Here is a 25,739-nt window from a genome sequence, read left to right on the forward strand (position 1 = left end):
CTGATGATGAGAAAGGAGTAAATATCTACTTGAGGATACAACAAAGGGACAGAAATAACCCTGCGGTCGGGCTGCTGCTGTAGGGTCTTGCCAATGGAAAGAAGTTCTAATCAGCATCTTTTCTTCTCCCCATATTAAAACCTTATGATTTATATGAAGGTCATGCCTTATATTTAAAACAACTTAAAAACCAACAGAGGTGATCAAACTAGAAACTTTTTTAAATTCAAAATAATAGGTCAATTATGGATGACAGATGGAGAGGTTATGACTCTTTCTTGAAAACTCACAGTAACTGTCATTCAAGAATACCCTTGTCATTAAAAGTCACTAGAACTCCTAACTTAGGGGCCCAACTAACCAAGCTGATAGGAAGGAAGCTAGAACAAACATTTTCTGAGCATCAGCTAAATACAGCAGTCCCCCTTTATCTGGAGGGGATACATTCCAAGACCCCCAGCGGATGCCTGAAACCATGGATAATACCAACCCCTACATATACTATGTTTTTTCCTATGTCTCCTGTTAATTTCTCTGAAGGTCAATAGGGCCACTATTATATAAAATAAGGGTTACATGAACACAAGTACTGCAATACAGTGACAGTCAATCTGATAACCAAGAGGGCGTGTGCAGGTAGCATTTGTGGCACGGATATGTTGGACAAAGGGACGATTCCCATCCCAGGCCCCAGGAAGCTATATGGCTCTTGCAAGGCTCCACAGCCAAGACGGGCCGTTAAGTTGGGCCAGGGCTCTCTTTATAATGCCGTGTATTATCATTCATTCCATCCATGAGAGGTACTTCACATGTATCGTTTCATTTAATCCTCATGACAAACTAATAAGAGCAACACTATTATCACATTTTATACAACCTAAGGCTTTAATAGGATAACTGGCTGCCCGTGGTCAAAAATGCTAATAAGCAGCAGTTAGAATTTGAATCCAGATTTATTTTCATCCTGGAACCATGCAACCTCAGTCTTGAAGCTGAATGTTCATAATACTTCCCATCATCTTTTCTAGTTTGAAAGAATATCCTAAACTTCCAAAAGACAACATCAGGTCAAAATGTGATGTTCCCCCCACTACTCAATCTACTATTTTTTTTTGGCTTTTACTTCCTCTGGTCAGTAATGATTAAGCAGGCGCCAAGTTTAGTAAATAATGACCTTTTGGCTATGATCTGCACATATGTCTTCACCAGATAATCCGAAATGTTTCTTCCCGTCAGGTTCTGAAGGATGTCCGCAGTGTTCTGTTTTCTCTGTTATCACAGAAAAACCAAGTGCATGTGTCTTTATGGACCAGAATTGGAATAGAAAACAAATCAAGGACAACAATGACACATGTCCCTCAAACATGTACCACAGTGTGACCAGACTGCCCACAGGGCCCAGGCTCTGCCATCAGCCAGCCACCAAGGTCTGGTCCACTCTGCTCTCAGCAGGGCCATTATGGCAAGCCAAGGAGAGCCCCAGCAACTTATTCTGAACAACTATGAAGTATCAGAATAAACCGTGAAGTATCATTCTTTATGGTTACAAAAGGTTTTCAGGGAGCAGCACCATTGACTATGCCTAGTGAATTCTTTTGTTCATTGGAGTTATACTGATGAAGAGAAGAGCTCTTATTTTAAAGAAACGCAATCAGGAAGGACTGCTTTAAGTTTTCAACACCGTTTGAAATTCCTTCTCCTCACCCTGCAACCTGGATGCTGATAAGCCAGCAGAGAGACATCAAAAGCAAGCCTCTTCCTGAAATCATTCTCAGAAAAAATGGCTCAGAACTGTTTCCCACACTCAGAGTTTCAGAGGATGTCAGAGTTGTAAGACCCACAGAAGTTTTATGGGCGAACCTCCCTAATTCAGCGGTGAGGAAACAGGCCCAGGGACTCAGCGTGACCTGTCCAAGGTCACCAGCTCATCTGTGGCAGAGGCAGAGATGAAGCTGGGCTTGTCACAGTCTGTCCCGTGACACCACCACTGGGGGAGAGTCCACAGTGTGCCTTCCACAGCTCATTGATCCAGAGTGTTGTATTCCGGTTGGACCTCGAACCAGTAAGGAAACTAGGCTGACTTCAAAAGAGAGAAGCAGGCTAAGCTCCCTCAGATACAGGAACAATGTGCTCCAAGGCCCCTCCTCTCAAAACTCACACGCTTTTCCCTATGACAAGAATCAAGACTGAAAGAGACCCTCCTGACATGGCAGGTCACCCATTCCTTCTCCCCAAGCCCACCCTGCACCCCACCTGAACGGTCACACACTGAAAGTGACTCACTTGTGGAGGAGGCAGTCCCCCAGCCCCCAGGGGACACACGGGCAGCATCTTCTTGATTCTGTCGCTGCTACACTGGCAGGCAGGGGAGGGGTTCTCCATCGTCCAGTTCCCGTTTCGGAAGAGCTCCGTGATGGTCTGGGGGACGGGGGTGGTGGTCCACTCCTCCTCCCCCACCGAGCAGGGCATGTCTCTGCAAAGGGACGTCAAAGGTAGGATTACCCAAGAGGGCCTGACCTCTCCTGTTGCCTCAGAGCACAGGACCAATCAATAACAACTGCAAACATGCATGTATCCCCTCACCTTTTGGTTATTTGATGCCCCCCTCCCTGCTGCCATAGGCTTGTAAGCTACAGACTCATTTACAGTGAAGGATGATGGAACACAAAGAGGGCCTAAATGCTCATATACTGAACTCAAGTCAATCCAATCACCAGCAGTCAATCACTCACCCATGTGTTCACTCAACAGACATTCACTGAGCATCTATTATGTACCAGACACTGTCCTGCCTATTTGAGAATTTGGGGTGAGAAGACAAAGACAAATACAACCTTCATGGAGGTTGTATTCCCAGGAAAGAGTTCGAGAACAAACAATTAAACCATATGATCTTAGACAGCCAGAAGTGAAGCAAAATAGAGGCAGAGTAACTGGTGAGAAAGGACCATGTGAAGAGGTCATATACTTCAGCCAAAACCTAAATGTTGGGAGAGAACAAGCTAGGCAGGGATTCAGGGGGAAAATATTACAAGCAGAAGCAACAGAGCACAGGCGAAAAGGTCCTGAGCTTCTACGTTTAAGGAACAACAGGAAGGCAGTGGGGCTGGAATGTGATGAGTACAAGGGAGCGTGATGGGAGCTGAGGAGGAGAGGGAGGCGGAGCCACAGGACACAGGCCTGCAAGGAGTCTGCATTTTATGCTCAACGTGCTGAAGCCTGGTGGAGAGTGTCAGGATGCACTTTATGTTTCAAAACGAGTAGAGAATTGGGAGGGGCACAGTTCGTAGGGGTCAGAGTTGTCGGTACATGAAGAGCTAGGCTGTTTGCAAGCATCCCAGGTAACTAAAGACAGGCCTTTACGTCTGACTTGAGCTCTGAATTACTGTGATACCATCAGTAAGTCACTTGCCTATTTTCTCCACTAGTGAAACAAAAGTATGAAATGACTTGTCTCAATAAGTCACATTTCAACAAGGCATTTCTAACATCCCTTCCATTTCAACAAGGCATTTCTAACATCCCTTCCCTTTCAAAACTCTACAGTTTGAAGCAGAGCCACAGTCTTTAGATGGTTCTTCTATCAAATGAACAGTTTTGTGGATTGCCCTCTAGTTCTCTCTTTAAAGCACCTGGACTAAATGGAAAAGTCAGACTAAGATGGTGCCGTCCTGAAGCTCTAAAACCTTCACAAGATCACTGGCTGAGATCAGTTCCACTACTTTCTGAAAAACCTCGAAGTCTCCCCTTACATCAGACGGACCCCAGTACACGTCAGTGGGTGCTCTGCCCCCAGGCTGCGAGCCTGTGAGGTCAGGCCTGCCCCTCTCAACGCAGGCCTGGCTCCTGCAGATCCTTCCTTGGCTGGCGTCCATCTATGAGTCCCTACTGTGAAGCTGGCACGCGATGAGTCCACCTACCTGCGTTATTGCCTCATCTCACTCTCCTCTCTCGCCTACAGAGAACTTCCAAGTGGAACCTCATCAGAAGTCCTGTGAAATCTCTGACCGTCTCCACCTTGGTCACCTTGTTTTTAGGAACTGATACTGTCAGGATTGATCACTTAGCAAGTATTGAGTACTAACAAATGTTCAGTAAGTACTCAATTGATAAGAGCTGACAAGTACATCATGGCTATCCATTTAGCAATCTGTTCTGAAACCTTGCACACACAGGCGGTGTGCTCACTGGTCTGTCTCCTGCAGGTTCACTATCTTCGCTTCAAAACCTGGCATTCAAGTTAGGCCTTCTCCAATCTTTCCACACCTTCCCACACTCTCCATAATTCCTCAGTCCGTGGTTAACAACCTACCTGAGCCTAGAAACTTGAACCTGCCTCTGCCATCACTGGGTTCTCTCAGAAGCACCTCACCTCTCTTCACTGTCTTTACTCACAGAGATCTCTGGCCATGCCTTCCTCCCATATACGCTTAAGAGTCGTATGGGTATTTCACTGAATTTATTTATACATTGCCTACTTTTTTTTAAAGGACTTTGAAGGAGAATATGATAAAAATACGCAACTCTGAAAGAAGAAAATGTCCATTTTTATAAAAACGATGCCATCTTTTCAGGCTTTTAGAGTGAAACAGCTGATAAAACTGCCAATTATACATAATGGGAGCCTGTCTCTGCACTTAGGTATAGGAGCTGGAGAAAAGGGATCAGTATAAAGTACTATTTAAATTAAATATTCATTTCTAAAGCAGTAAACAAACGTCTATAGTCATTTGCCTGGCAAGATGCTAGAAGACTCTCCTAGTTTGTTATGTTTGTTCCTGGGTGGTCTGATTAAATCTCTATATTAACTTTTTTAAAATAAAAAATGTTTCAAAGGGCAAATGATGGTAGTCACCATGCGGCATACAAATGATAAAAGCAGTTTAGAGATCAAAGCAGATGACAAGCACAAGAAGCCAGCCGCGGCGGGGCTCACAGCTCAAGTGGCACTCACGGGATTGGGTTTCCTTCCATACATCGGGTCCCGAAGCCAGGATTTCCGGTGAGAGCGCTCAAGAGTTCCTGCGTGCTCACGTCCTCAGGAGCATCATTACTGTAGGTACATGAGAGGCAGCCAGCTCAGCAATTCATTAAAACCATGAATCGGGAGGAGAAAGGCAATTGTTTTTTAATTAAACACTTTATTAAGTGCTTCCTGTGTGCCAAACTCTTGAAACAGAAATGAATAAAACACAGAACCCACCCACAAGGAACTCAGCCTCTGGCCATATATTTGTTATCAAGGTAACATACAGCACTCCAAAGTGGAGCTTGTGTAAGTAAGTTATATGTATAGAGATGTGCACACGCATGTGTACACACCCACCCACATATATACACACATTTACGTACATATTTTAGTGTGAAGTACATGAATTCATTAAAGATCGGTATTTCAAAAGTACTTTCACAATTACCCATTAGGCATAGATCACAGGGGTTTTCTAGGAAAGGGCAGGCTGATGTTATGGGTTGAATGTTTGCACGGACAACTGGAAAACACAAGTAATGATGAGCACAGGTTACAAACACAAAACAAGCCCATGTGCTCCACAGCCCCGGGCAATACAAGGTCAGCAGCTTGGAAAGGAAAGAAGAAAGTAAACCTTCACTAAATAGGAAGGAAGCATGGGATTAGACAAAAAGAGACTGAGTCACATGTTATATTATATACATATATATATATATATATATATATTTTTTTTTTCTTTAAAGCTTCCCTTTGACATCACTGACATGCTTCCCCAATCAAAAGATCTACAAATACTATGGGACTGAGGAAAACTCCTGTATAACGTGATGCAGAAATTCCTTTGTCCTTTTGTTTGAAGCGTTGCATTGTTACAGAGTAGCTGGTAATTTGGTCTAAAAAACAAACACTAGCTAGCTATTATCTATAAGCTAAAAGACTAAATAATAAATACACAAATTGCATCATGCAGAAAACAAGAACCTGGAGGTGCGATGCTCTGAGTGTATGGAAGCCATGTGTTCAACTACAGAATAAAGACATAGCTATGAAAATCCAAATATATTATAGCTCAATCATAGATTTTTTGCAAGGGCAGATTACTTACATAAAACACATATGTTCCTCACAACAGCGTATAAAGAGGAATGGAGTTTAAATGCGGTAACAGGACTGGCCTGTTAGTTCAGGTTTTGTTCACCGCTGTCCGTTGCATCTAACATGAGTTTGTGTGAGGGCTGTAGCCACAGCTGATAAATCCATGCCCCTGTGTAACTCTCGAGTCCCCCTCCCCTTGGCCCTCAGCACAGTAAACACCCTGGTCGGCCTGAGGTCTCCTCCCACCTTGGGCGCAGAAGGCAAACGCATACCTGACAAATGTGTACTGTTCGTTGTACATCCAGGGCTGAAGTTCCAGGCTGGGGTACTTGCCAAAGGGTGGCACGATCAAGCTGAACACCAGGGCGATGCAGACAAACACAGCCGGCAGGACAATCTATAACCAGGGGGTAGGAGGGAAGAGAAATCGCAGGAGAAGGACAAGGGTTAGAAAGAAGGCCACAGGGCAAGGCCCCGTGAGTCCAGCCAGCCTCTCCAACCAGCCATCACTCGAGTGTGCACAGGGCGCAGCTCCACCAAGGCATTCTTGGCAGGTTGGAAGCAATGGAGACTGAAATCTAAACCTCTTCCCTCCGGGGCATTTCTGGAAGCTGGCAACACAAGGCCAGAGGCTGTGGCCCCCTGACAGGGGCACCAAGCTGAGAACTTCACAGAGTAAACAGTGGTCACATGTCAGAGTGACTTAGAACACCAGGTCCCTCTCCTCCCTGAAAACCTGAGAAAGACCACACTGGCCATGAGCTCAGCTCAGACAAAAGCTGAGAGCTGAAGCCTGGACCAGAAGCCAGAAGACCTGCAGTTTTGTTCTCTCTCTACTATAAGCGTATCCATGTAAAGTCACATCCCCTATGGCCTCAGTCTTCTCATTTGTAATCTGCAGACAGACTAGGTGACCCATTCAGATCCCATACTTTGATAAAACCACTCTACAGCACTGTCTCCATGGAAAGGGAAGAGCAGCTATTTCTTCCCCCGATGGCCTCAAAAAGCATGATTAATCTAAATCCTTACTAAACCACCTTAAACTTTACACCTGTACCTTCTCTGAAAACAATGACTTGTACATACTTTATAAGCAAACTCTAAGCTCCTTCCATTTATTCCTGAGAAATTTATCCGTTAAAAAAAAAAAAAAGATCCAAATGATGCCCCTGGTTCTAATGTTCTCGCATTTCAATGCAGAAAGTTAATCACTAGGTGAGTAATTCCATGGGAAAAAACTGTATGAGCATTATCTCATTTAATTATCATTACAACCCTAAGTAGTAATATCATTATCACCAATCAACAAACAAGGTAACTGGGGCTCAGGGAGACTAAGTAACTTGCCCAAGGCCAAAGAGACAATAAGTAGCAGAACCAGAATTCAAACCTAAGTCTATGCGCTCCAAACTCATATTCTGTGCGTTACTCACATAGTCTGTAGAGAAGAATCTCTGTAACTTCTTTATACTTCTTGATTTTATAGAGTAGAATAATTTCATCCCTCCTAACCCAGCAAGTTAGCGTGCAAACACTGACATGCAGGCAAGAGTGTAATGAGTCTTCTCTGTTTATCTTTTTTTTTTTGTCTGACCTCTGGTTATCTTTTCTATCAGTTTTCAGATAAACATCAACTTAGAGAAAAATAAAGTTTCCAATAAGTTCATATGTTGAGTGCATCTGGGCATATCATCTCTGAAGTTATGAAAGTTTAATTTGTCCAGCCAGTTTTTCCAAACTTTGTCCTTGTTATACGCTCCTTTACGATAAAACTAACACACGGTAATTACTAATGTGAGGTCCATTCTAATCACTTACTCATTTTAATCTTCATAACAATTATATCATAGATACTATTATTATCCCCATTTTACAGATAAGGACACTGAGGCTCAGAAAAGTAACCTGCAACAGATACATGAGTGCAAGAAGCAGAACTGGGATTGAAATACAGATCATCTGGCTCCAGTGTCCATCTTATAACAATGATGCTACCCTGTCTTCACTGGTCAGGGAGCCTGCAGCCCATCAAGGAAGGCTGAGTCCTTGGCCTGGAACAGCACTTCTCACCTGAGCAAAGAATCCCTTCCGACTCCGTTTGGCAATCAGCAGCCTCTTCCACAAAAGGGCCCCAAACTGCTGCTGTGTGAGTTTCCAGCCCTTCACCTGGTAGGAGCCTTTGCCGTCCATCCCGCTGAGCAGGTCTGTTTCTCTGGATTCTGCAGAAAGCCAACACTGAAGGTCACCTATTATATCAGGCATTTTTGACATCCCCACGCTCCTCCCTCCAGCATCTTCAGCAACCACCTTGGAGGCTTGCGTTTGAAGGTAAAAGTAAAGGAGTAAAGGGCCTTGGTGACAAATTCACATCCAAGGAAAAGGGATGACCCCAAACGTATGACAGCAGCAGTCCCTGCCTTTGGGTTCTTATCTGATGAGCAGAGAAAAATGAAGGTGCTTTGAGACAGCTGAAGAGAGATGTTCACACATAATGGTGCTACATCAAGCCATTCAGATGAATCAAGTCATCCTCAATTTCTTACAGAATATTCTACAAAACAGGCCATGTAAGTAGGCTGACATACTTGAGAACACACAATAGCATTCTGTCTCCCATTTATTATATTTTTGGTAACAGGTGGACACATTCCAGTGATCTAAGCACTAACGATGTATGAAGTTAGGGAGAATATGAGAGTCACACACTCACATGGCACAGGCATGGAAGAGTCAGGAAGGTTTCTGTTCTGAAAAATTTTTATAGAAATCCTTGTCTTAAACAAACCATTTCTAACTGCGGTGGCTTGACCTCTTACCAATAGTTGCTTCATTTCCTGCCTCCCGCTTCTCCATCCCAGTCAAATACGCAGGGACACACTCATCCAAAACAGCTAAGTCTAAGGGTCCACTTAACTCTAAAAGCAAATGCACCTCGCTCTTTCAAAATCTTCCGTCCTTTCAGAGAACATATATTCAACAGTTAAACACCTAATGAACGCGAGAAAAGATAAGAAACGGATTCAGAGGATTGAGGGGCCATCTTTTGATGTGTGTGTATCTTGAAAGAGCGATCTCAGTGCAGTGAAGGAAGTAGTGAGGACAGGCTCTTTCAGGTTTGACTGTATACACAACCCTGAAAAGGGGACAGTGGCTTTTCTCATTCTCTCTCTTCCCTTTGGACCCTGTAGGCATCTGTCATCCTGGTTCAAGGACCTCGAAAGATAACACCGGAGAAGAACGTAAGAGAGAAATTCACTTTCCAGCAATGGAATGAAGATCTTGCCCAAACGGACCTGGATCTATGTCGGAATCATTTGGATCAACAGCATCATCCTCAGTAAATGGGCGAAGACAGCTCTGCTTGTCCCCGAAGACCCGTCTGTTTCGTCTTGCCGGTAGGGTGCCATCTGAAGGCAAAAGGAAGGAACCCCATGTTTCACTTTATTTGTAGCAAAACAAACTCTGAATCTGTAACAAATCTATACACTCAAAGTAAGAATGTCATAAAACAATTTGAAGGGAAAGGCACAAGCCTGGTGAGCTAAGACAGCCTACAGGGGGCACAGCCCAGAGAATGCGCAGCCCCCCTGGAGCGTTACCTGAGGTCTCAGCATCCACCCCACTCTCTTCAGCCACTTTGAGAAATATCTGAAAAATAAGAGTGAGTGAGAGTGTCATAAGCACCACATTGTGAGAGCAACTGCCATGATTATTACATGACTGAATGGTATGCTAGCCCCTAAAGACAAAACGTAGAAGACTCGTTTACTGATAACACTTTGTCAGAGTCACTTGGGAGAGAAGCCGTTTTTACCAGAGAACATTTCCCCAATGGTGAGAGCTATCAATCCAGACAATCATTTTCAAATTAAAGCTATGACATGAGGACACTGCGGAAGGAGGAATTTGTTCTGAACCTACAGGGAATGAGCCAAGTGGCTTCTTCCAAGTCTATGGCCCCAAATCTTTGAGTAGGCTAGCACTGTGATAGGTTATCCGAGACAGGATATCAAGAGAGGAGGGGTTCCCATCACTAGAAATGTTATGGCAGGGATTCCAACATCAGAAAACAACCTGAACTAGACCAATGATTCCCAAACTCTGATCTGCCCAGACGCTGCCCAGGAAGCATGCAATAAAAGCACAGACATTAAGGCCTTACCTCCAGAAATTCTGATTCAAAGACCCTGGAGCTGAGCCTTGGATTTTTTATTGTCAATAATATTCTCATATGATTCTGCTGCACAGTCAAACCTGGAGACTACTGGGCCAGACAAGTTTATACCCCTTCCAGCCCTTGAGGTCTCTCTAAAGAGATGCACTGCTTACACAGTAATAGAGTATGAGCTTTGAAGCCCAAAACCCCTGATTCTGAATCCTTGCTTGGCGTCCCTGAATGTCAACTTTCTCATCTTGTTATGAGGATTAAACGAAGTTACAATGATTGAAAAAAACAAAACACACCAAGGTTAGCACATGGCACAAGTAGATTTTCCATAAATGTTGGCCATTTCCGATGCATGGTCATGACACAGTCATACCAGGGAGCGATCCTAATACTTCTTTCCTGTATCTCCCACTACAACCTTAAAGGGTTAACTGGAACCAACACAACCCAGATGCCAACGACCTAAGCACTCAATGCCTGGGTCCACGGTGATCCTATTCCCAGTGGGCACGCAGGCTGCCTGTCTGGTGCCGGGATCGTTGGCCCTGCTCTATTCTGACAGCCAGCCACCAAACTTACTTCTTCCAGGGTAGTCTCTGAGATTCCATAACTGGAGATGCCCAGGTCTGAGAGCCGGTCATCAATCTCATGGAAGAGTTCCACAAAGGCTCCCTCTTTGGCGGCTTCATAGGGCAGCACGTAGGTCAGCTCATGCCCAATGTCTTCCACCAGCCGGGCCTCGGCCACATGCTTCCTGATGAGGTTGGAGATCGCGGAGACATCTGTAGGGACCAAAGAACAGACGTGGCTCAGCCAACTCCGAGGCCCCCCATTAGGGGCCGGCCGCTCTCCACCTTCTCCCTTGCTTACTCCTTAGGAGCCCGCTTGCCCACAGAGCACACATGGTCCAGACACTGAAGTCATTCCACGTGTTCATCTCTGGCCTGAGAGTTCCTGGGGGCGGGGGCTGGGTCTTATTCACCTTTGTATCACCAAAGCTGGGCACAGTGTAGGTCCTCAGTGCATGGTGGGTGGCTGGCTGGCTGGCTGGCTGGCCGGCCTTCTGAGGTGGAAAGCCTGGTGGCTATTGCCTAAGTGCTAGGATTCTTCAATGGAAAGCTTGACTAAAGGAACTGTAAAAGAGTCTTCACCTTTCTCTAACCTTTTAAAGGAGGCTCCTTCTATGTCCCTCAATAGAGGGTTAATCAAACAGGGCATGGAAGGAGAGCCAGAGCCTTCCTGAGAACAGCCAGCTGTTAGGATGGGGAAGACATGGCCAGGGTAAAGGCTTCTGTTCCATATGTGTTATTGGTGACACTGGCCTCCTATACACACCTCCTGAGGGAAATCTAGCGGGCTGCTCCTCTCCTGGGCACTCACCCTCCCTAGGCACTGAACCCCAATCCCTCCACTATCAGCTTGGCTACTCAGCTCCACATCCCTGGTCTCCAGTGTCCAGTGTGCAGCCAGACCCACTCCCCTAAGGGATCCCCCACCCCCAATCATCTCAGCGCTCTGGGACACTGCCCTGCCAGCTCCCAGACCAAGCCCCAGGCTCCCCGGCAAGCGTTAGGCCGATCCGCCACCAAGCTGCACCCTCTCCCGCAGCCGCCCAGCCCCAGCCCAGCAGCAAACCTTGAGTCAGCGCCACCAGCCTCTGCACCTCTCCTCCTCTGCCTCCACTCTGCCCAGCTGGGGGAAGCTCAGGCACCACCTGAATAAGAAACCCCAGAGTCCTTACCGATGGTCAGCGTGTCACTTTCATGGTCACTGCCCAGGCCAGCATCAGAACTGCTCTGAGAAACACTGTCCTCCTGATGGCAAAGAAGGAGGTAAGAATGGGTCAGGGACCGAGCAAGGTGCAGCCCCACCACCTTCACCTGGGGGCTTCCGAGAAGCTCTATCGTGTGAGAAACGGAGCAAAGGGCTTCTCCTGGGAGGCATGCAACTGGGCTGCCTTGGCTTCTGAGGCCACTGTCTGATCTGACACATGGGCTGTGTGCACGGGAAGCAGAGCTCTCAAAAGAACTGTGGCCTGCCAGTGAGTGCCGTAACCAGGCCCTCATCGACCGTCTTGGGCGTGGGATTTACCTGCCTGGTTATCTAGCTCAGTGCTTCTCAAGCTTTAATTTGTGTTTCCTCACCAGAGGACCTTGTTAAAATGCAGATTCTAATTTAGTAAGTCTGAGTTGGGCCCAAGTTTCCGCATTTCTAATGAGCTCCCAAGTGATCCTGATGCTGCTTGTCTCAGACTGCACTTTGACTCACAAGACATTAGTTAAAAGATAAATAAGTGGACAGGAGGTCAAGGTTGGGATGTAAGTGTTTTGGGTGCCAGTGTTTGCACACACAAATAAATCTCAGGCATGTACTGCAGTACAGGGGAAAATGTACCTGGTTATTGGGCTCTGGTCCCACCTCTGTTATTCACTTGCTGGGTGACCCTGAATAAACCAAATCCCTACAAGCCTCACTTCTCTCATCTGGGATAATAATTGCAATACCTTCTTCCCAGGGTTGCTCCGTACTTTGAGATGATAGATTAAAAAAAAAAAAAGTTTGCAAATGATAACAATGCTGCAACTATTATCATGATTTTCCTTTATGGCCAGAGTCTGCCAGACTGAGTGTCTGGCATGAAATCGGTGCTCAATATATATTTGCCGTTTTGTAGTTTAGAAGTTAAGGTCAATAAGATTTAAAGGTAATGAGCAGGCACAGCAGGGCATTCTTCAGCTAAGGCTCTTAACTCTTGGTAAGTCTTTCTTCTTCAACAAAATTAAGTCCTCTAAGGGCCTTCTCCATCACTCATTGTGTCTCCATAGGAAAAAGGAAATGGGATTCAACAGAGCTAGCACGATGGGAACAGAAGTCTCCAGAGATTTCCATGTAGGAGGTACGACGTGACTCCAAAGGGACACAGAGCAGGGAGATGGTGGCGTCAAGGTGGCAGAATGGGGCAGATGTGGACAAGGCACTCACAGCCAATGAGTCCCGACTCCCCGGACCCGGCACCAGCCCAGCACTGAGGCTGCAACTCACCTTTTTCAGGTACGACACAGTGCTACTGCTATTTCTGCACGAGCTGAGGGAGGACTCCACATCCTTCTTGACCAGGGTCAGGTAGTAACCTGTCCCCAGCTGGTTCTTCAGGAACAGGGAGGAGCCCACGCAGCACAGCTTCCCATGGGAAATGATGGCAATCCTGTCCCCCAGGATGTCCGCTTCATCCATGTGGTGTGTGGAGAGAATAATGGTGCGGCCTGCCGGGAACAAACACAAGGACGAGGCACAGGTGAGGCCTGCTGTCCTCACTCATCACAGTGGCCAGAACTACAGAAATACGAGCAGGGGAAAGCCTGGGAGAAAGACCCCGAGGCCTGTGTGCTCATGACCCCCAGGATGGCAGTGCTGTGAGGACGGCTGCTGCACCCTCACAGAATGAAGGACGGGAATGTTTATTTGGGAACTTGCTACATGCCACCAGTGTGCTACGTGGTCTAGGTGCATTCTCATTTAACTTAATCCTCTGTAAGGTGGGCACTCCCACCATTATAGATAAAGAAGCTTAGGCAAGTTAAATGACTTTTCCAAGGTCTCGGGCCAGCTTAAGCTGACTCCAAAGCCGTGCCCCTCATACTGTACCACCTTGTGTACCTTCTACCCCTCTAAGCTGACTGCACCTCTCCCATCCATTCATCCACTCTGTCAGCACACAAGTTTAGTGCCCCACGTGGGGACAGAGATGAAGGACAACACAGCCTCGGCTCTTGGGACTCTCAGTCTATAGGAGACCATAATTATACTGTACATGTGAAAGTTCTAGGCTGGAGGGAGCCCTGGGGGCCCACAGAGGATGCCCTTTATCCCCATTTCTCTTCTCCTTGCAGGCCCCTAGGGAATGAAGTGTAAACTCAAGGGTCTTGGAAACCAGGCCTCCCACTAGCATACCAGGGCTGAGCTCAGAGCTCAGCTCCACATTTTCCTTGAAAGCAATTCTGTTGCTCTAGCAGGAACAGCCACGAGATACTCTTCCAGAGGCCCGCCCTCCATCCCGCCGCCTCCCAGCCCAGAAGGCAGAGTAAATACACATCAGTTACCGTGTCGATATTTCAGCAGCAGCTCCCATATTCCCCTGCGGGAGTAAGGGTCCACGCCGGCTGTGGGCTCATCCAGAATGACAACCTTGGATCCCCCAACAAAGGCCAAGGCCACAGACAGCTTTCTCTGCATTCCACCTATGGGACAGAGGAGACAGGATCCAGGGCCAGCCCCAGTGAGTGACAGTAGAGGTGGCGAAAGAGGGATGGAGGTGCCCACCTGGGGACAAGCCCGGAACACGTTTCTGACCCACCCTCCCACTCCCCGGGGAAGCCGGGGACACGGCGGCAGCTGTATTTCCTGCGTGTGTGTAGTCGGGGGCGGCGGGGGGCGGTGCGCTGGATGAGGAAGGCAGCTCTGGGCCTCACCTGACAGCTGACTTGTTTTGCTTTTCAGTTTGCTTGGCGGCAAACCAACATCCAGGGCCATCTGCTCCATGTCTGCTTTCACGTGCTTCTCCGAGAGCCCTTTCAGGCGGGCGTAAAACCAGATGTGCTCTTCAACAGTCAGCCTGGGGACAGAGGGGCAGGTCGGCTCCGGGCCCCCAGGACGCACAGAACACAGTGCCTCCTCCCCCAGAACACGACAGGCACATTTTTCTTTCCCTTTTTTTTTTTTTTAACTTTATCAATTTCTGAAAAATAATCTCCAGGAAGGATTCAGTGAGCAGTGAGCAGTCACATGAGCTACTTGAGAAGCCAAAGCAGCAGGGTGACAGGTCACGTCCACCCGATTCCCCACTGGCCTGGCCCCTGCGCATCAGGCAGTGGCAGGTCCTCAAAGGGCCCTCCCCAAGGCCCCACCAACCAAGGAGCTGCCTCGGCCTTAGCCTGGAGCAGCCCTCCTGAACCTCGAAGGACTTCAGCCCTGAGAGAAGGGGGGCCCCTGTGGAGGACACAAGCCCGGGCTGCTCACTGTAGATGTGAGGAAACCGGGGCCCAGAAGGGGGAATGCCCTCGCCCAAGGTCACAGAGCTCAGGTCTCTCTCTGCTCACCATGGCGGCTCCCTGCTTGGTGATGGGCAGGCTGAACGGGGGCAAAAGTTCTGAGCAGGAAACACGGGACCCACATATCAAGGGCCCTGAGCTACTGCCAGGTGAGAGCGGTGGTGGTCTCAGGGAGGGTGTGCGGGGAGAGAGGATGTCCTTACTCCAGAAGGACAGGAACGGACAGCACCGTTTCCCAGGCCTACATCCGCCAGCTGGACTGATATAACATCCCCCATCCCACAATTCTGTTACTTTCCAACGTCAGAGGACGACCTGCCCTCAACACATCCAGGAAGGTGAGGCCTGCTACCCCCAAAGGTGGTAAAATGCTTAAGTCTCACTCTACCCGTGACTCACGACACACCTCCAAAGAGGCTGTGCTGGTACTCACATGTCAAACAGCACGTTATGCTGGGGACAGACCCCCAGGTTCTGCCGGATGGTGCTCATCTCGGAGCGAATGTCTTTCCCCAGGATGTAGGCAGTGCCCGAGGTGGGAGGGAACAACCCGGTCAGGATTGACCTAAGGACAGAAACGTTAAAGTACAGGAGTCAGCATTGGCCCTCCTGCCCTGAAGCTCCACTCCAGGCGGCAGCGTCCGGGCAGACGGCAGAGGCAGCAACCCTCCAGCCCCGTTCCTTCCTAATGGACTCCAACAGACCCCGACACAGCGAAGGAGTCTCTGCTTCAGTGAACAGCTAGGAGTGGGCCTATGTGTTGGAAATGGCAGTTTCAGCACAAGCATTTTTTAAATGAAGATTCCAATTTACAATGGGAAGTACACTTTAAAGCATATATTCTTTTTATGCTTAAAATCACGTCCAAGTAAAAGGGACAAAGCAGAACAAATGATTCAAAGATAAAAGTAATTTTTGTGTTTGGCAGTTAGGATTTTTGCACACCTTTTAAAGAGTTTCTGCAATGTTCATAATATATTGATTTTGTGTGCTAAAAATATATAAAAGAAAAACAGGAGGAAGAGATTACCTCTTCCCCCACCAAAATGCCCTCTGCAATGGCTGATGGACTACATTGAAAGCCACTGAGGTAACTCTGGTGTGTTTATAGCCTGTGCTCCCTTCTGAAGCTGTCCATTATAAGGTCCTTATAGGTCCCAGAGAAGGCAATCATACAGCCAGCCAGCTTCCCAGCTGTTTTTCACATCTGCTTAGAGACAGAGTTCCTGGAAATTACTTCCTCCCACCAGTACAGCCAATCTCTCTTTCCACATTCTTGCCTCACAGTTCTGACCAAACCAACTCCAAAGGAGACCCTTTCTCAGACTTGTCACAGTCTCAGGTTCCAAAAATACTGCAGAATTCTGAGAACCGAAGGGGAAAGGTCATCTAAAGGCCTCCAGCCTATTTTAACCTGAAGAAATAATATCTAGAGAAAAACCAGCATTTGGAAAGCACTCTTGTGATTAGATAATATTTTTACATTCATCAATTCCTCATATGCTCTGCCCTCGGCCCGCTAACCAAGGCAATGTTCTTAGGTATGAATTTCTAACTGTAGGACAGAAGCTTCCTGTGGCTGATTCTGAGAAAGCCACACCCTCTTCTTACATGGTGGTGGTCTTCCCAGCTCCATTGTGGCCCAGGAAGGAGGTGATCTGGCCCTCATAGAAATTCAAGGCCAGGCCGTCAACTGCCACCTTCATGCCATCTCGGTAAACCTTCATCAGGTTCTGAATGGACACGCCCAGCTTCAGGTGGGTGGGTTCCTCCTCCATGCAGACTGTGAGAAGACACAGGATGGAAATGAGCCCACAGAAGACACTGACAAGTGGAGTGTCAAGACGCAGGGGGCTGTGCTTGCACTTTTACAAGTGTCCTCTCTCCACGGCTAGTTCTGGTTTCTCAGGCAGACGGGCAACAAATATTTATCTAGGGCCTATCTGGGCACTAGTGTTGGTGATGGGAATACAGTGATAAAGGTGCAGAGAGGAGGCTGGGGAAGAAGAGAAGGAAGAGCAGGTGAAGCAGCTGGCACAGCGGGCAATGGCGGGTGGTAAGGAAACTCGTGAGCCATGCTAAGGAACATCATACTTCACCACTGGCGACTGGGGGAAGGGCACGGAAGAGATCAGCAGGGGAGCGACTTATGAACGACTTAGGAAGCTATACCGAACACAAAGAGCTCCCCTCCAAGAACCTGAGCAAAAAAGCCCAGAAGGCAGCGCCTTTGCTCAACTGTGGGCATCACTACCTACAGTCAGAAGCCAGGAGGGGATGTGCGCTCTGGGTAATGCAGGCTGAGAACATTACGAAGCACAGAACAAACTCTGTGGCAGCCACCTGGCGTCAGCCTGCACAGGCTCATGCATCTGTCATCAGGACAAGGCAGGCAGAGAGGTTGTGGCTCCATAACCACGGCTGTCTTTACCTCTTCTTTCTAGTTGTCAGGATAGTATGAAAAGTATGTGTATATGTGTTTGGGGGGATGGGGTGGGCGGAGGTGAAGGCAGAGATCAAGAGCCACTTTATTTAGAAGCCAAGAGAACAAAGGAAATGTCCCTTAGAAGCCCAGATAGTGACTCCCCGATAAGTCAACAGCACTGGACACAAATGCATGGGAGGATGTGGAAAGGGTCACTTCAGGGGATTTCTCCGCCCCTAAGGTGGTTTTAGGTTCTTCAGGCCGAGAGCCACCCCTTGCCCCCCACAGCCAGTAGGGGCAGCTGCACTGCAGTTAAGGGGAGGGCGGGTCAGCAGAACTTACTTTCTGATGTTCCCTTCTGGCTGAAACCAGGCTGGCTCTTCTCATTGCCTTCCTCGCCAAACCAGTAGGACTTAGTACAAGGGAAATACCAGGGCCTGGGGATTCCATATTGGCCTGAAAGCAAAGCACAGGTGTGAGCAAAGCTCAGCAACGCCCCGGCATCCCCGAGGTGTCCCAGCCAGACACAGCCTCCTTGACTCTCTCCTTGACACAGCCTTTGGAGACAGGACAAAATGGACTGGAGGTGGGGGAGGAGAGGCAATAACATTTGCTGAGATCTCCTGTGTATGACAAACATCTTGCACCTCTCTGAATCTTTCCAGCAACCCCACGAGGCAGGTATCATCCCCACTTTAGAGATGAGGAAACTGAGGGTTAAGTAGCCTACTCAAGATCACTCAGCCAGTAAAGTGGAGGACTCAGAATTTGAATCCAGATCTGTATGATACAAAGTTGCATATCCAATGTGGGAAGTTCAGGTAGGGTACGTAAAAAACATTTCACATACACTCCCTTAGAGAAAAATCAGTAGGTGAAACCAGAAAGAGTTAAACCTCCCTCTCTCAGAATTTGATCTTCTATGAAAATGTATCCAAGGCAGGTCTTGGTCAAGGAGATTTATTAAGGGAAGTATAAAAATGAATTTTTATGAATACTAATTCGATTAAAGCACAGGCAAGGGCTGAGAGCCAATGTATCTTATTATTCACAAGCTGTACTCAGGAAACAGAACATTTGCTGGTGGTAATTCAGGGGATACAGAATTAGAGACCTGGGTCAGCATTGGGAGGACTCTCCTGGGCTAGCCGACCCAGTGTGACCCACCTGGGTTCACCTCCAAGCACCTGCTCTTACCAGCTTTGTGGCCACAGGCAAGTTATTTAACTTCTTCGGGTCATAGTTCTCTCATTTGCAAAAACTGGCTAGAGCGGTAACTCCCTCAGAGTAGTCTTATGAGGATTAAATGAACCAAGGTATGTAAAACACTCTGCACAGTGCCTGGCACACGGTGCTCAAGAAACGAGAGCTGTGTCGGTACTAAGAGCTGTACTTTTAGCATCAGATGCTTCTCCTTGGAGACTGTCTGCCACAGGTCCAAAGCCCTAACCACTTTCCAAGGAGACCCAGGCCCTGCAGAAATCCCAGCACAAAGGAAGGAAAGCATTACAGCTAGAAATTTCATTTCCCTGGCTGATGTCTAAAGCAGTGTGGAAGCTCAGTGTACCTGGAAACACAGCCTCGGTGTACCACGTCATCACCCCGTAGAGGAAGGCGTCAAACAGCATCATGGAGACCGAGGTGGTGAGGTTGAAGCCATCTTCCTCCACGGGGCTCTCAAAAAGGTTGTCCCATTGCACCCCAATGCCCTGCTCCTCAAAAAGGGCAAAGTACTCACAGCCAAACCCAAAAGCCACAGGAGACAGCAGGCTCTGTGAGAAAGATGCAGAAGTCACTCATCCATCTCCTTGTTTCTCATTCTCCTAACACTGCTAATGCAAATGTCACCTGGAGAAAGGTGAAGTTGCCAAATGGATCAATTGCAAGATATGGAAATATTTATCTACAGAGTCCCTTTAGGGGAGTGGGCTCCCTGGCAGCATATAAAATGATTCTATTTATAAGCACTCATTATGCTCACACATTTCAGAAATGCATGTATGATGGAATGTAAAACTTTTAGAATTCTATGCTTCCGAAGGTGCCTCAAGGGCTCAGCAATCCTGTCCCTTACACACACACACGGTCCTCTCAAGCTCCCTGCTCGGCCAGTGATGGCTCAGTGCCATAGGAGCCTGTCTGGGGCTGCTGATGTCTAACGGGTCCAGACAGAGGCATCTGGAGCGTCCTGCAAAAAACTCAGGACAATTCAGTCTTATAGGGACTTGCACCCCCTCGGAGGCCTCTCCTCCTCTGTACAAGGGAGGGAAGTGAAGTCCGGGATTTGCAGGGAGATGGAGTACCTGCTCCTCAGTCTTGAAGTTCAGAAAATATTACTCAAGTGAAACCCCATACTGGACACAAGGGAGACAAGAGTCCAGAAGGAGCCATTTCTGATCTCAAGAGCTTTCAGTTCTATCTGTGGCTACGACTGTGGCGAGCTTAACACAGCCAACAGAGCTGGGAGACAAAAGGTAGAGCTGGCCCCTATTGTCTAAAGGCATTCCCCAGTGTCATTTACCGCATGCAGTGCAGTCTGGCTCCCTAAAAAATACCATTGGATTCAATTCAACCAGTGTTCACTCAGAGGACTAAAAATAAGCAATTGAATAAGACACAGTTCCTGCCTTCAAGGAGCATAGAATCTAGAACTGAGGTTCAAGTCCCGTTGGAAAGAGAATCTCTTATCTTCTGTTCTCAGCTTGGACTATAAAGCAGAAGTGAAATACCAGGTGCGGCTGTGACTGCAGCTACTGCAGAAGGGCCAGAGTTACTCACCGCAAAGATCTTGAGTGTGAAGCCCACGTAGTCTTGCCACGCCACGCACAGGACGTAGGGCAGGTACAGCATGAAGTAAATGATGCCTCCACAGGCTGCCGCCAGGTTGGCTCTGGAGAAGAGCGTGCTGATCAGAAAGCACTGCAGGATGGTCACCACGGCGAACACGGACAGAAAGACAAACACCACACTGGGGTCGCTGTAGGGCAGCAGGTTTCCTAACTGGGAAGGAAGAGACCCAATAAGAGACTGTCAATAAGCAATGATCTATGGGAAGCAGCCAGGGCTTATTCCTGCTCATCTTGAAGACAATACAGAGGAACAGTGCTGTTCATTTTTCTGATGAGTGAACTGAAATCTACTGAAGGGAAATGACTAGCCCAAGACCACACATCAAAGTCATGGTACAGCCAGAAACAAAACAAAGTCCAGGCTTGATATTCACCAAGGTTCATCTCAACAGACAATTTTGTTCTTTGTTTTTCCAAGAAATAGTATCACTTGGATTCTCCTTCTTCTATAAGGACTACGACTCTTGGCACCAAGACAGAATTGTGGGAGACAGTATCCCACATGGCTTCTTCCTCCGAAAGCCAAGGAAAATGGTCAGGCCATCTTAACATCCCCCATGAGAACGTGCTATGGATTCTGGATCCCCGCAATTATCCAAACTCTGTGGACTCTTCAAGTGTCTCTCTAGCAGTTGGTTCTATTTTAGCAGGACCTACCAGCACTCAGCTGTCACAGAGTGGCTCTCACCCACCAGCCACAGGACCTCCACCCGGGCCACATAGCTCAGCCCTGGCAGTCAGACATCAGAGCGTGAGGGGGGCTTGACTTTAGCAAGAACTGCTCTGCCACAGTGTCGGGTGACCCCAGTGAAGTCCTTAACCTTCCTTGGCCTCATTTCCTTGTATGTTAAATGGGTTATTTAGTGAGGATATCACAAGACAGCACACGTATGTGCTTTAAACAGTGCTTGGCAATCAGTAAGCGCTCATTTGTAATGAATAGTAGCTGGTATTAAATGTTACTTCCTTTCCCTTTGCACCCCTCCACTTTTAAAAACATTTATTTTTTTAAACAATGCATCCTTAAATGAAATGATTGTGAAAAAAATGGCATATAAACCTATTAATGTAAGGGGTGGACACAGAACTGCACTGTACAGAGTCCCCTTCAAGGAAGGGCTTGTTGTCTGGCTGTCAGCAGACAGCCTCAGGTGTCAACCCCTCTAGGTTTGTCCCAGCTGCAGACAGCTGCCTGGCCCTGGGGCACACCCTTCCAATGACTAATGGAAGGGCCTGGGTCTATGGGGTGTCAGGGAGGGAGGCCTTGGGGTAACCTAAAGGGCTGGACATTTCAGCTCCACGGCAAGAGTGCCCGGGGGGTTGGCCGTGCGTCACAGTTCAACTCTTCCCTCTGCTCAATCCTGTATCCTCCCCATCCCCTCTAGAGGTGTGGATCCCTAAGAAATACCCATACCCAAACTCTGCCTCAGCCTCTGCTTCCAGAAAATCCTAACGTGCAACAATATCTATGCTTCTGAGTATGGTTTTTAGAAATTCTGGCAGAATTACCACCCAATACATCTAGGAAAATGAGTAACTCTGATGCTGCCATGAACCATTGCCAAACAGCATGGCGTAGTTACGCTTGTGCTCACTTGGGACACAAGACCCCTGGGTTCAGTCCTGCTTAGCTGCTAACCAGCTGGGTTGACTCTGGACAAGCTGCTGCCCTTCTCTCGGTCTCCCCTTCCCCAACTATAAAATGAGGGAATTGCAGGGAACAGCACATATGACCCCTTCCCCTCCAAAGAATCCGTGCCTTTCTTCTGCTCACGTGGCCCACGGGGGGCAGGGAGGGGCCGGTGAGGCAGCCTTACTTTCAGGATGACCACCAGCAGGCCGGCGCTCACGAGCAGGGGGATGAGGCTGCTGATGAACCAGGAGAACCACAGGATGCTGTTGTCCAGGCCCATGATGCGCATGGTCTCCTTCAGCCGCGCCTCCTTCTCGTACACGATGCCCTTGATGATCACAGCCACAGAGTAGATCCAGGCCAACGTCATGAAGAGGGGCATTGACCGGCTCATGACCCGCAGGAAGCTGGAAGGGCGGGGGGAGGAGTAAAGGTGAGCGTAAGCCAGGCTCCTGGGCCAACACCTCTGGATCTGCATGCAAGAGAAAGCACCAGTACTGAGCCCGAGATGGGCAGACCTGTGCACCCTGACAGTTGCGCTTCGTGAGTGGGGTGACGCAGTGATGACACTGCTAACAAAGTGATGACAAAGAAAACTTCTTTGAGGGCTTGCTTTAGTAACCAGATGGCTCTCAGATGTCATTAAGCTAAATGGGGGTGACTTTAAAGTACTAGAACAAAACCAACAAAACAACACCGACTCATTCTGTCATGAAAGTTCAACATCTTCAAGGCCATCTCACTATCAGCTTGCCGTGCATAACTGTTAACGACAGGTGGTGCAGAAATACCCTTCAGGCAGCTCTTTTCAGTAATACTTCAGATTTCCAAAGCAGAACAGAAAAGGCAGTGAAGTGAAAGGAACACGGAATCTGGGCTCTGAAACTCAAGGTTCAAGGCCCAGCTTTACCACTTACGCACTTAACTGGCTACGTGACAATAGGCCAAGGCTCTGAATGCCTCTGACCTCTCATCGTGTTCCCATCTTAATACATCCTTTCTAGAGTAAATCTTGGCTTAGGGGGTCTTTGGAAAAGTCTTCCTTTGGAAAATACTGGCTAATCTTTCTGAAGGTGAAAAACAAGATAAATCCAGGTGACCTAGAAAAGCTAGAGTGAGCCCTGCAAGGAAATGGGTTGTTCAATGCAAAGCAGGGAGAAATACAAGGAGAGGAACCCTGCTCCTTCTGCACTCTGGATCTCTACACACACACTCTCCCTTACACAACAGAGAATAAGAGAGTTTCCAGAATTCAGAAGAGACATGACATATTTCAGATGCTTGCAATAACTACACCTCTGCCTATTCTCTCTCTCACAAGAAATCACTGGCTCCAAAGGCACAGTCCCCACAGTGAGAACCTGGCAGCAGTGACTAAGCACTAAAAGATTATCTAAAATGTCTAAGATAAAAAGGCCTTGTTCGGTTTTATTTGCATTGTTTGAAAATGTGGTTTACCACTTATAGAGAGGAAGAAGAAAAACTGACACAAAGTCTGCTTTTATAGGTCTAGAACGCTGTGCCTCTGTGTTTGGGGGACGTGAGGATGTGTGGATGTGTTTGGCATGTGCTCGTCATGACACATCTTAAACTTGCAGATTGGGCTGATTTTGACTGAAAGGATGGAGTATAAAAAAATAAAAGTTCTGGTAACCATGGACTAGAAAGGAGTGAGGATTACTGGTGACGTGGCTCAAACTGTCAGCTACCTACATCTGGCATCTTATTTCCTGAAATTCCCACAGAATTCCAAAAACAATTTTTTTTTTTTTTGCAGTAGCTGCAATCTTGTTTTAACCAATTTTTTGACCCGTGTCAATACACATATAAAATAAATATAATCATTCTGTTTCCTCCCTTGACGTGTGTGTGTGTGCGTGTGTGTGTACACACCACCTGGGGACAGTGTTAACCAGTTAAGCAAAGGTGGTGGCTCGCTGGTAACTTACATGTCATCAACGTAACAGGGGTAAGGCATCTGCTGCATGTAGATGCCAGTTTTCTTCTCTGTGCCCGTCAGCACCTGGATGATTGCCTGCTCCACCACATCCTGCAAGTACGCGAAGCCCCCCCAGACATACCGCATATCCTCAAAGGGGTCAGCCCGAGGACCGGGGTCCCAGTACCTTAAATCAAACCACAGGCGATCAAACATTCCTTAGAACCATACAATAAAAAAAATTCAGTCACCCACAATCCTACCACCATTACAGAGCCACTTTTCTTATTTCTGTATCTTACTTTCTGGTCTCAGCTGACACATACACACGTTTTTAAATAAATATAATCAGAATGAGCAAACCACTTGTTGGTTTGGGTTTTCCCCCCTCCGTTAGTTCCCTAACATTGCAACAAGTACACGGGCCAAAATTTACTTAACCATTCCCTTTTATCTTGCTTATTTGCTCCCTTTTATAGAAAGGGATAGTGCTAGCACAGAGAATCTAATGTCTTTTTTTCCTGTTGATTTAATTCCTCAGGACTAATTCCCTTGAATGGAAATGCTGAACCAAAAGATAATGATATTTTAAGACCTTTGAAATAGTTGTCTCCACAATGAATGAGCCAGTTACACCAAAATCATGCCACCAATTTCAGTTATACTTTGTTGGAAATTTTTACCAAATTATTAGTTAAAATAAAGTACCTCCACTCACATTAGCTGCTCTTGACTTTCCCAAGACTGGCTGGTATGATGGGGGGATTCAGCTTACCCATCCTTGATCTTATTCGTCCTCTCCACATTGTCAATATCCATCCGGATCTTGTACTTGACGTGATGGGGCAGCTCAACACTGCCAGGAGCAACTCCAGTGAACACGATCCCAGCCCAGAACTTCCGCTCATCCAGTAGCTCCATGGACTTGTTGATGAGCAGAACCTCTGTTGCCACTGGTTCCAGCTTGTTCAGGTTCACACACTGAAGGAAGAACAGCCGACATGAGAATGCCGATGGCCAGGAAAACAAGCAGTGGCCAAGGCAGAATCCATGCTAAGAGAGAAGCGCTCAGTGCATGACTTTTTTTATCCTCCCTCTCTACTCCTCTCTCAAGTCATTCTCCAATATTCAATTGAAAATGGGTTGTTTTGGTTTTTAACTGCAATTTAAGGGAAATGTTGGAAGTATTTAGAGGTAAGTTACCTATACTGATTTTTGTGGAGGGAAAGAGGTTTAAACCTCATTTTCACTTCTGTTTTCTTAGTTAATTTTGAGTCATAACAACTAACCAAACAGAACAAAAAAACCTTTCATTTGTCCCTATTAAGTCACATCATTTTTAGGACTCAATTTTTAAAGTGTAATCGGTCCTATTAGATTTTAGGTAAGTTTCATAAGTAATGCTTTTTTAAGGGAATGCTTTGTTGCCATTAGGTATTGGGATATCAAAACACAGGAAAACCTAGAAAACGATGGATAGAGACATTCTTGAGTCAGATAGAAAAAAGCTAGAAGTTAGGTCTGTTGATTTACTCATTCAGTCATTTAACTAACATTCATTGAGTACCTTTTTGTACATTACACCCTGTGTTAGGTGGAGGGATACT

General features: G+C 47.2%; 1 protein-coding gene across 10 annotated transcripts in view; it reads right to left on the reverse strand.

The window, feature by feature from the left end:
- The window catches only part of ABCA1 (ATP binding cassette subfamily A member 1), a 183,375-nt gene that overhangs the window by 22,280 nt on the left and 135,356 nt on the right, over positions 1–25,739 (reverse strand). For all 10 annotated transcript variants that reach the window (XM_089913478.1, XM_089913479.1, XM_089913480.1 and 7 more), the window contains 20 exons: positions 24,908–25,113; positions 24,143–24,319; positions 22,378–22,600; positions 20,490–20,711; positions 19,279–19,483; positions 18,054–18,167; positions 16,898–17,069; positions 15,720–15,851; positions 14,708–14,850; positions 14,339–14,476; positions 13,281–13,501; positions 11,980–12,052; positions 10,818–11,020; positions 9,670–9,718; positions 9,364–9,477; positions 8,141–8,289; positions 6,340–6,464; positions 4,955–5,053; positions 2,284–2,473; positions 1,175–1,269 (listed from right to left, as the gene is read on the reverse strand). In XM_089913478.1, the coding sequence (XP_089769604.1) occupies positions 1,175–1,269; positions 2,284–2,473; positions 4,955–5,053; positions 6,340–6,464; positions 8,141–8,289; positions 9,364–9,477; positions 9,670–9,718; positions 10,818–11,020; positions 11,980–12,052; positions 13,281–13,501; positions 14,339–14,476; positions 14,708–14,850; positions 15,720–15,851; positions 16,898–17,069; positions 18,054–18,167; positions 19,279–19,483; positions 20,490–20,711; positions 22,378–22,600; positions 24,143–24,319; positions 24,908–25,113 (3,050 nt within the window). The remainder of the gene's footprint in view (positions 1–1,174; positions 1,270–2,283; positions 2,474–4,954; positions 5,054–6,339; positions 6,465–8,140; positions 8,290–9,363; positions 9,478–9,669; positions 9,719–10,817; positions 11,021–11,979; positions 12,053–13,280; positions 13,502–14,338; positions 14,477–14,707; positions 14,851–15,719; positions 15,852–16,897; positions 17,070–18,053; positions 18,168–19,278; positions 19,484–20,489; positions 20,712–22,377; positions 22,601–24,142; positions 24,320–24,907; positions 25,114–25,739) is intronic.

Source organism: Delphinapterus leucas, chromosome 6 (genome assembly GCF_059928025.1).
Source record: "Delphinapterus leucas isolate spDelLeu-1000000601 "Yukka" chromosome 6, BTC_Dleu_Yukka2, whole genome shotgun sequence".
NCBI lineage: Eukaryota > Metazoa > Chordata > Mammalia > Artiodactyla > Monodontidae > Delphinapterus > Delphinapterus leucas.